General features: G+C 34.6%; 1 protein-coding gene across 1 annotated transcript; it reads left to right on the top strand.

Annotated features, from left to right (window-relative positions):
• The first annotated feature begins 691 nt into the window (after nucleotides 1-691).
• LOC115447368 (protein Aatf) lies at nucleotides 692-3,576 on the top strand. Its single transcript, XM_030174399.2, has 2 exons — nucleotides 692-1,596; nucleotides 2,422-3,576. The coding sequence occupies exons 1-2, from the start codon at nucleotides 782-784 to the stop codon at nucleotides 3,296-3,298; spliced, it is 1,692 nt and encodes a 563-aa protein (XP_030030259.2). The 5' UTR covers nucleotides 692-781; the 3' UTR covers nucleotides 3,299-3,576.
• Nucleotides 3,577-11,970: the final 8,394 nt, after the last annotated feature.

Below are 11,970 nucleotides of genomic sequence, written 5' to 3'. Positions count from 1 at the left end.
TTAAGATAATCAATTATAATAATTATTTGCAATAACAACAATATGATTATGTATCTATTTCCGTGCATGCAAAGGTTGCTCGAAACATAAGACCGCCAATTGTAAAAATATATCTTACATTTCATCTTTATGTTGTTTCTTTTATGTTTATCTATTCTTTTATGTAACAATTCTAATTTTATTCATAGCAATATATTAAAGTAATATTACTATAAGGTGAAGTATAATAATCATTACTATTTTACTTATCGGGAATATTGTTGGAAAACAGTTATCTTTACTCGCGTTAATTAAACGTGTGGTTTATGCATATCTTCTCAAAATGTAAAGAAATATGTATTTGGTGTAGGATTCCAATCACGTCGCTCAATATTCTCAATTCATTTTGCAGTGTTGGCGACGCAAATCCTTTTTGGTAAAATATGGTTTAGTTTTAACTCTTGGGTCCTCTCATTTTTGAATTTCGATCCGTCAATGTAATGTTTTTTTATGTTCTTAGTTGTCAGTTGAGATTTTTTATTTTTCGTCGTATGTGAGTAAATTATTTTATTATAACGCCTAGTTTTACTCCTTAACTGGTTGAGTACTGGCTCATCTTTAACAACAATTTTATATTAGTCCATTGATTTAGTCATTGTTTCATAAGTGACATATGTCAAATGTCAACTGACATTTATTTGACAATAATATCCATATATATTATAATTCTCTTTGATAATATCGTAGCACGTTGGTTTGGAACATGCTTTATTGGTTATAAAGTATATTTTATTTAATTAAAATGAAGTCAAAGAATAAAAAAAATGTGAATCAATTGTTATCGGACAAAATTGCCGATGCTCTTACATTAAAACCAAGGGCAGATATAGAAGACGACACGGTATTTGGCACTAAACCACGCACAGTTACATGGGCTGAATTAGGATCGTCGGACAGCGAAGATGAAGCAACTATTAGTGATTTTCGTAAGCGAAACGTTAATTTATTAAGTGATATTAGTAAAAAATATGAAGGCAAAGTCGTGACTCGGAAAAATTTTGAAAATTCCGAAGAAGAAAGTGATATTTCGGACTCTGAAGATTCATCTAATAAAGATCAAAATGTTAGCCAAAAAATGTCTATGGACTCTAGTGATGATTCTGAAAAAGAACAAGACGTACCGAATTCGAATTCTATGGAGCTCAAAGAATCTGATTCCGAAGACTTTGATTCTGATGCAGAAAGTGATGATTATAGTATAACAAAATTCGGAAAAAAATCACAAGATGCAACTGATAATGAAGAAAGCGAAGATGCTGAAGAAGACGACGATGATGGTGATGCATATGACATTAGTCAAATGGACGAACCAATGAAAGAGGATTTTGAACATGTGAAAAAACAAAACATTTCAGAAGAGGCCAAAAAAGGTATTTGCGTGAGGAACCAATTGTTAGTGTGGGAGAATCTGCTGGAAATGAGGATACACCTTCAAAGATGTATGAACACTGCCAACCAGATGCCCATGCCAGACACATATGCCACGCTTAAAGACCAAACTGAATTCATTGAGGAGGCAAATGCTACGAAACTGAATGTGGCCAATGTTCTAGACAAGTATGTATTTATTGCAATCTATTTGATATTACTTCTTGGAATCAGTATTGTTTGCCATCTTGGTCTAGGCTTTTGCCAGCATATAATGTAGGTCTTGGGTTCAAATCCCAGAAATCTGTCAGGTAGGGCTAGACTGACAAGAAGTATGTAAAAACATAGCCAAATCCTGCACCTTTTTTGAAAAGTGTATTAGGTTGAACACACAATGGGTTGTAATAAGGGCAGGTGGCAGTCTTCGCAGTGTGTAGACATAGGGCCGTTGTGACTGGCTAATATTGAGAAACAACATTATTAGTCAATCACAACCGCCCTATGGCCTATTAGATAAATACGTCTATGAATAAGGGGGTTAGCCTCTATACCATAAAATCTCTATTTTACATAGACATGACTTACATATTTATTGGTTTCATTATAATTCATATTGACTATTAAATTAGATTCAAATTTTTTTTTGAAATTTTAAAAATAAAATACATAGAAAAAAGTGCCAATTTTAAATATGTGTGAAACTTAGTGTTGCAAAAAAATTTTGCTTAAGTCAATAAGACTTTCACCTGATGTTGAGACACTTTTTATATAGCACAATAAGCACACTTATGAATACATACATAGGAGAGTGCAAAAAATCTAGATTCTTCATGTAGCAATCTAAATTTGACCCTATTTTATGTTGTTAACTATTAACCATAATATTATTTATAATATATATATAGGATATGTCTGGAAAAGAATTTCTAATAATTTTTTTGTCTCTATAATTATGATGACAAACAAATATAACAGAAATAAAATATTATAACACATTTTCATTCTATTTTACAGATTACTGACACTACAAAGCATCTTGTTTAAAAAGTACCCAGAGACAAAATCATTGTCAATAAACAAACAAGATAAACAGAAGATAGAAGAATCAAAAATAGATAGTGACGAAGAAATACCAAGTGATACTGACAATGAAGAAATACCTTCTGATACAGAGGATGAGGAACCAGCAGATGAGAAACCATTAAAGGAAAACAAAACTAATATGAATACAAAGAAACGTAAATTAGATGATTATGAGAAAGAAATAGCAACAACACATAAAGCTTTCAAAACTTTTAGAGACACAGCAATTCAGAAATGGAATGAAAAGACCAGATTAGCAACAGCTACTAACATTAAAAGTGCACCAACAAACACAGTCTTACAGCAGATCTCTTACATTCTCTCTGATAGAGAAAAGCTTGTTCGTAGAACACAATTAAAAAGGACTGAATATGATATTATAGGCTATAAAAAAGGAGATAAAGATGATAATGAAACAGATAATCCTGGAATAAAAGATAGAAAAGATGATGATGAATATATACCAGAGATTTTTGATGATAGTGATTTTTATCACCAGTTACTAAGGGAGTTAATAGAATGCAAGTCTTCAGATATATCAGATCCAGTTCAGTTGAGTCGTCAGTGGATAGCACTGCAACAAATGAGAAGTAAGATGAAAAGAAAAGTTGACACAAAGGCGACAAAAGGTAGAAAAATAAAGTATGTGGTACATAACAAGTTGGTGAATTATATGGCCTCACAAAAATGTAATACATGGACAGATGAAAGTACAAATGAACTATTTAGTTCTTTGTTTGGCAAAATGTTTGAGCATAATAATGCTGGTCTAAACGCTGATGTAGGGAATGTATTTAAATTAAAATAATACCAACAAACTTTGTTTTTCTTCAACTAGGTGTTGCTCGCGGACTCACCCGCGTGGAAATTCTTTCCCGTTATATGTCCCTAAATCACTGTAGCAAACCATAACGCCATATGCACAACGCCAATACTATTTATTCAAATAATGAGATAAAATATCACTTATTTCCTAAGGGTGAAAATTACTGGGAGCCATCGTAATACTATATAGATCTTATCTTACAATAGTAGGGGCTGTATCAATAAATCAATCTCACAAATAAATATTTTTTTCCTTTCTTTTTTTCTTCTTTTTACTTTTGAGTTCGTTCGTACGTTTCAAGTAGACATTAATGTATTTGACTATTTATTAAACCGAGCTTGAGCGGTCATTTAAAAGTTTCTCAGTTGAGTGGGCGCTGTGAGAGGCGCTCTCACATAAACAAAAGTCCGCTGCCAAAATCCGTCACATATTTAGACTTAAAAAGTTATTTGAGGTGATATTAATATTGGTTTATTAATTAACAAATATCTTAAGGTGTCGACCTTATTTTGAGAGCGTCTCATCTGATATCGTACTTGAGAGCGCAAATGAGTTGCATTTAGTAAGTGTCCTAAGAAGTGCCCACCGAAAAAGATATACATTGTGCATTTTGCTAGAATAAAAATGGGCTTTAAGTACATTTGCGGCTTGGTATATCTGTGTAACAAATTTCATCTACAGGCATTAGCGGTTATGGTAACTTTCAACAAACAAACCAATGTCTACACAAACTGACATTTACAATATTACTAGGAAATAGAATTATCACAAGGTCAAAGTTGGTACTTGTTATTTTCTATGTGCATTTGCCCTGCACCCCACGTGATAAATTTACATTTAAACGCAATTCGAAGTCAGTTACTTATTCAGTCAGTAGTTGTAAACACGTAGGAACAATGAAAGTTATGTATATTTTGCTTCTGTGTTGGTGTCTTCCGGAGTTGAAATCTACGGAGACTTCGGGCTTGCTCGTCAATTCAAACGCAATGTCTAATGACAAACACAGCTTAGTAAGGAAAGAGAACAGTCCTTACCAGAAGCTATCATCAGAGCCGACTATAGATGCATCACAATATCGATTATTGGAACAAAAGGACGCAAAACCATACGCCTTCATCATACACGGATCTTTCTGTCCGACGGGAAAAGTAAGATACATGAATAAGTGCGTCGATGAAGCTATCAAGAATATCTTGGATGATTACGGGGAATGGGACTAATACAATACCAGAGACTACCTAAGTATCAAATACAATTTCAAAGTGCTTGATATATTAGTTTGTAATACGCAAATAATTGTTTTATAGTGGATTTCAAACACTAGCTACAACGTATCAAAACTAAGTAGGTAATAAGGTATTTGTCGTTAAACACAAGTTAACACTACGTAGTAAACACGCCATATTCTATAGACCAGATTTTTAATATGGTAAGTGGCGGAGGTTCCATGTTATGGATTCCCTTCGGAAAATTTTACCTTTCGCCGCTGTGGACCATCCCATTTCTTAAAGAACGTTTTTTGTATCGGGTCTATAAACGGAGGAACATATACCTCACTCTTCCCGCGCCACGCATCGCTTGTCATGAAGAAAGTCATACACATTCCTGAGGATTGTTCGATCAATGACGTTTTACAATTCGATATAATTATTTTGCTAGCTGTGTAAGCTCAACAAACATCATTCGAGGTTAAATTAGCTTTGACCTTTAAAGAATTAAGTAAGTATGATCGAAATGTTTAATTTTTTTTTCAGTAAAATTTACCATGATCCCTTTTTGAAACCATGTGGTTCATATAATGTTTAGTTTTTGATTTTTAAAAAATATGATAATGTATTTTAAACAAAAAAAAAAATATTTTAAAAAAGGCAATTCTGTTTCTCACGTCATTTTAATCCTGTTTGACGTCAAATAACTTTAGAACTGGGTAAATAAAATAAGGATGATTAAAGTAAAAAATTCTGAGTTTTATTTTGGTCCATATATGACGCATTTATTCCAAACTACAGAAATAAACGTTTGTGTAAATAGCACTAAAATGTAGATAACTATTAAAATATAATATTATGCAAATTATTAGGTATAATTATTGAAATAAACTTGTATGTTTGTCTGCAGATACTTATACTTATATAAAGATTGTGTAAAAAAATGTTGTATTACATACCCTAGCTACATAGTTGAAATTACCATGTATTGTTGATTCGTGTAGTGGTTTACCATCGAAGTAATTACGTATTTACTAATACAGTATAATCCGTTTATTATGACTCTGCCTATATTGACCAACCTCTTATTATGACGTAATTACACTACGAAGTTTGGTTTTCATATAAGATTCTTTATAAAAAAGTCGGATATAATGACTTCCCTTACAGTGACATGTCGCTTATTGTGACCCCTTTTTAATAAATTATGTCCGATTATAATGACCGACATGATTCTTTACGCCTTCGGTAATGTTCGTTGATGCCCGACGACGTTCGGCACGTGGTTCGTTTTTATTTTTGAATCTCAGTGATGGGGAAGAAGAAGTCGAGGAAGAACCATTACCTACCGCAGAAGAGGCATTAAAAGCTGCACAATTATTATCCTGATTTGTTCATAGCAATATTGAAAACGATAATTTGACCATAGCGATGTCTTCTATACACAATAGGATTAGAGACTGTTTTTACAATAAAATAAAAAAAACAAAAGCAGACAAAAATTACAGATTACTTATATTAAAAAAATACAACTTTTATGTACATACATACATACATACATTTTATAAGTTACTATGTTTCTCTATTAAAGTACTTAAATACATGCATACCATTTACAAAAAAATGTTTTTTTTTTCACAAAACGCTTTGTATGACGTCCGCTTATTATGACGTGTTTGTCAATTCCTTTCGATGTCATTATAAACGGATTCGACTGTATTAAAGTTTTTAAAAATGGATGGAGTTAGGTACACCGATACACGTGCATGTCCTGGTTTAATCAGGGCCTGATTTAGCTACGTAGTCCCCTGGCCAAAAATAATATTCGCCATCCTTTGTGAATCCTTCCTAGCCGAATTTCGGGCACGGCGGCTAGCCCTCAACACACATCAGCCCATATTATATATCATACGCAGAAGATAATTTGCACAAATGTGTGCGCAATACACAGGTGCACTCTCTGTTCCTATACCCTCATAGTCCGAGGAAACGGCAATCTGACTTTATCGGAGAGAGATCAGGCGCAGAACTAATGGCTTTATTTATTTATTTTTTTTAATTCATCCTTAGAGGACAGGCTATAGTCTTACGACCATACTGCCTAGTCTTACGTATACTAATGGCTTTAGTCTTTACGCGGTTACATTTTTTTTTTTTAATTGCCATGGCATTACTGTTTACGCTATGCATCGCATAAAGCCTACTGGGGCTAGGCCCTTAAAAGTGCCCATATTTACAAAGATATATTACTTCAAATTTTATTAGAATAGAAGTAGAGCCTTCTGCTGAAAATTGTACAAGACTAAGCTCTTATAAGAACTAAAGTGCATTTAATTAGGTGAGTATTTAGTTTTCGATAACAAATATTCATTCGTCGTCTATCATTCGTACGAGGTGGTCGCGTTGCGCATAGCTATATTTACGTCTTTTGTTGTTTTTTTTTTCTCTATATATTTTAATTGAGTGATGTGTGAGTGGAGTCGGCCTTGAACATCGGATCCTCCTGTTCTATCTTGTGGGGTGCCTCATTGACGGTGTCGGCCATATTGAATTTCGTCGGACCTCTCGCTCAGCGGTGTCTTGAATTTGCATTTGGTGGATCAAATAAACATTGAAAAAGTGATTTGCGGAGTTGAGGATTTGAACCGCCGTGTCTTTGGAGCTGCGTCTTTGTGTCGCGCTGCGCTTGCCATTGGGCCAAACTTGCTCGCGGAGCGGGTGACGAAAATTGGTGTCTCTAAGTGCTTCCGTTAATTGTAGCTGCTATATTTTGATAATTGCATTACAAACTTTGCTTCAGTTTGCTTTTATTGTTTATTTTAGCGGCTGTGCTTTGATATTACTTTTGTTGATATGAACTGCAGTGCGTGTAAATGCTTACTCCAGCCGAATAGTTTTTTTCATTGCAGTCTGTGTAATGAAGAGTACCACTATGAGTGCCTTAATATAAAAAGAGCTCAGTTCGCAGCACTTAGTATTGAATACCTTGCATCCTGGGTTTGCCCTGCTTGCAGCAACGTAACAAGGCGCAATAAATCGAATTGCAACACACCAGTACGACGTCACCAAGTACCTGGGAATAGTCATAACGACTCAAATACGCCTTTTGAAGATCTAGATAGTGGCACAGATAACTCCAACGTCTTGTTGGGCACTTCCAGCAACGCAGCAACTCCATCAGCTGCGAACGAAGAAGTCACAATGGAGAAAATTGGTCAAATCCTAGATCATAAACTTAATCACTCCTTAACCCATTTCATGTCTAGCTTTCGAAATGCAATTAAAGAAGATCTCAAGAGCATGGTAAAGAATGAAATGGCTATTGCTATACAGCAGCTAAGTAGTAGCTTTAACGACACCATCACCACGGTCACTGCTGGACAAGAAGTGATTAAGATTGAACAAGAGCAAATGAAGGCCAAGTTGGAAGAACAATCTTCTATTATTAAGAGCATTGTTGATGAGAACACACGGCTGAAGGAATCAATTCGCAAACTCGATAATCGCCTCGTAGCAATGGACAAAGTGTCAAGGAGTCACAATATTGAAATCCAATCTGTACCCGAGTCCAAGAACGAAAACTTAATAGTCCTATTTAAGAAATTGACCGATCTGCTAGAAGTCAGCATTGATGACTCCTCCGTGCGGGCATGTCGCCGCATCGCCAAAATGGATACCACGTCAAGCCGACCTCGTAACATACTTATAACGCTATCTTCTCCTCGCCAAAGAGATATGTTTCTGTCAGCGGTTCATAGATTCAATAAAAAGCATTTGAATGAACCTTTGAACTCTCGGCATTTGGATATTGGTGGCGAAACGAAAAGGCTATATGTGGTTGAACATCTTTCTCCGGAGGCAAAAATGTTATATGCCGAAGCTCGTAACTTTGTAAAAGCCTGTAATTATAAATATGTTTGGGTAAGGTTTGGTCGGGTGTATGTCCGCAGAGACGATTCCTCTAAAGCAATTTTTATTAGAAATTCTGAAGTACTAAAGAAACTTTGTCCGTAGTCACCGCGTGGCCTACAACCGTACCACTAACTAAGCCTTTTAACTAGGTTTTAACTAGGTTTACTGCGAAAAGTCATGAATATCTATTACCAGAATGTAAATAGGATGAGATCGAAAACTAATGAATTTTATTTAAATACTCTAGACTATGAATATGATATGATTTGCTTAACAGAAACTAATTTAAACGATAGTGTTTTTAATGATGAAATCTTCGATGTAGAGTATAATGTCTTCAGGAGAGACCGACATACCACATGTATAAACAAGATTGATGGCGGTGGAGTCCTCGTTGCTGTTAATAAACATTTTAATGTGGTGCGTCGGAGCTCTTGGGAAAGTGTTGTTGAGGATATTTGGATCAGTATATCGCCTAATAATGAACGTGGCAAGGTCGTCAACCTTTGTCTTTGTTACTTACCTCCAGACCTACCAACTGAATCTTTTAATGCGTTTTTTAATAATTGCAAGAAAATTGTATTTCAATCTAATCATTCAGAGGAGTTTTTGTTTATTGGTGATTTTAATATTCCTAACGTTGTGTGGACTAGAGTTGAGGACTCGATGCATGCTTTGCCCAATCCATGTTCTGACCCTAAATCTAACACTCTTATTGATTTCTTTTATTTATGCAACTTTTATCAATTTAATACTATTCCTAATGTTAATAATCGATACCTAGATTTAATATTTTCCACGCTAGAAAACCTAGAAGTAATCGAAGCTCTTCCGATTAGCCGCTTAGATAAACACCACCCTGCCCTTAAGTTTACGATTACATCCTTTTCTCAGCCTCAGATACCCAAGCTAAAGCGAACTAAGCGTCCTAATTTCTACAAATGTCGCTACAACATAATTAAAACTAATTTAGCACTGATAGACTGAGATTCCATACTATCTTCCTCTGACGTCGACCATAACGTGAGTCGTTTATACAATATCCTCAACAAACTAATTGAAGAAAATACACCTGTAACCTCTTGTGGCCCGGATAACTATCCTATATGGTATACACCAGCCTTGAAAAGGTGTATAGCTGAGAAACGCAAGTTTCATAAATTGTATAAGAAATATAGGAATAATAGGGACTACGACACTTTTGCTTTGTTGCGTACTCGAAGCAAACGTCTAATTGTTGAATGTTACAATAATTACATTTCCTCTGTCGAACAATCTTTGAGAATAAACATCAAATCATTTTGGAACTTTGTCAGCAGCAAAAAGAACTCTAGCAATTCGTATCCACTGACTATGAAATATAAAACCCTCAGTTCCTCTGATCACAGAGGCATTTGCGAACTGTTTTCAAACTTTTTTAGTTCAGTGTTTGAAAGTGATAACAGTGCTGTTGATAAGTCCGATAAAATGATTATTGGCAATAATTGTAATACTGTTCATTGTTTCACTATTAATCCTCAAACAATCCTATCAGAATTGAAGAAACTAGATACGTCTAAGGGCCCCGGGCCAGACGGTTTACCCCCTCTCTTCATAAAACAATGCGCCACTGAACTCACTAAACCTTTATGTATTGTTTTAAATCAATCTTTAAGGTCTGGTATCTTCCCATCTCGTTGGAAAATAGCTCATGTAGTTCCAATTTTTAAAAGCGGAGATAAGGCTTCTTGTGAAAACTACAGACCTATTAGTATGTTGTCTTGTTTTGCTAAGGTATTTGAGTCCATTGTTTTTGATGTTTTTTATTACCACGTGAAACCTTTACTATCCCCCCAACAACATGGCTTTGTAAGGAATAAGTCCACAATAAGTAACCTTCTAGAATATAAAAACTATTTATGTTCTGCTTTTGCATGTGGTGTGCAGGTTGATTCTATTTATACAGATTTCTCCAAGGCCTTCGATAAGGTAAATCACACTCTACTCTGTCGCAAACTTAGTTCCTTTGGCATTCATGGAAGCTTGCTAAGATGGGTTGAATCGTATCTTGCTAGGAGAACACAATTAGTCACTCTTAAAGGTGCCCGGTCCACTCCTGTTCTTATCACTTCAGGCGTTCCGCAAGGTTCACACCTTGGACCTTTACTTTTTATAATCTTTATTAACGACCTAATTAATGGCCTGAAATGTCCATGCCTTTTGTATGCGGATGATTTAAAAGTCTTTAATGCCATAAAAAGTATTCGTGATGCTATAGATCTTCAAAGTGACCTTGATTATATTTCAAATTGGTGCACCGAGAATAAGATGTTTTTAAATGTTCAAAAATGCTTTATTATTTCTTTTACTAGGAAATTAAATAAAATGATGTTTACATACTCACTGAACGACCAAATTCTCGAAAGAAGAACCGTCACAAAGGACCTGGGTATCTTAATCGACGGTAAACTTTCTTTTCGAGACCATTATGACCATATCATTAAAAAAAGTTCACAAATGTTAGGGTTCATAGGTCGCATTACAAAGGATTTCAAAAATCCACATAGCATTATTTACTTGTTTAACACCTTGGTTAGAACAATTCTGGAGTATGGCGCAGTCATTTGGTCACCTTTTTATCACACACACGTTAGTCGCATTGAAAAGGTCCAAAGAACTTGTCTTAAGATAGTTTGTTTTAGATTTAATTTACACCGTAAGTTAAAAACTTACGAAGAACGGTTGGCTCATTTTCATATGCTGTCATTAAATACCAGACGCTCCATTAGTGATGTTGTGTACTTGTATAAGATTATTCATTCGCTCATAGATTCTCCGACTCTGCTGTCTGATTTAAGCTTCAATACTAATTATAGAACCCGTAAACCAAGCGTTTTTACCCTTAAAATATTCCGCAATAATACATCTTATTTCAATCCTATTGTTCGTATGTGTCGGCTATATAATGAACTAATAAATAAAAATTCCTCTATAGACTTATTTCATAACATCAATATCACTTCATATAAGAATCTGATCCGTAATGTCCTTAATGATTTAACTTAAACTTAATTTCTCAACACTAAATTCTGTTTGTATTATGTATACCCCATAAAAAAAAAAAAAAAAAAAAAAAAAAAAAAATGTTACCTTTGAAACTTAACATTGGTATAACCCAGTGTAGTTAGCATTAATAGTTACGTTTAGATAATCTCACCTTTGCTATCTCGTTAATACTTAATATTCATTCCGGAACACAAGTTTTGGGTTATAATTATGTTAAAAACTTTAAGTTACTTTGTATACAACGCGTACCCGATTATAACCTGTTTTGTGTGTAATTAAATAAAAATAAAAAAATAAATATCCTTAAATAGACATAAAAAATACGACTTATGAGTTACGTCTCCGACGAATTGAGTAACATCCTTTTTTTCAAGTCGGTTATTAATGAAACGCGTGACAAGACGCTCGCCCTATGTCACTGATTGGATTTGATAAAACGTTACGCCTGTCATAAATAGGAGCAATAACATACTGTAGCGACAGTCAGCC

This window comes from Manduca sexta, chromosome 16, assembly GCF_014839805.1.
Source record: "Manduca sexta isolate Smith_Timp_Sample1 chromosome 16, JHU_Msex_v1.0, whole genome shotgun sequence".
NCBI lineage: Eukaryota > Metazoa > Arthropoda > Insecta > Lepidoptera > Sphingidae > Manduca > Manduca sexta.
Note: the sequence above shows the minus strand (reverse complement) of the source record. Positions and strands in the feature narration are given on the sequence as shown.

Coding starts and splice junctions, on each gene's coding strand:
- LOC115447368 (XM_030174399.2), top strand. CDS start 782: ATGAAGTCAAAGAATAAAAAAAATGTGAATCAATTGTTATCGGACAAA. Junction 1,597..2,421: donor GTGGCCAATGTTCTAGACAA/GTATGTATTTAT, acceptor TCTATTTTACAG/ATTACTGACACTACAAAGCA.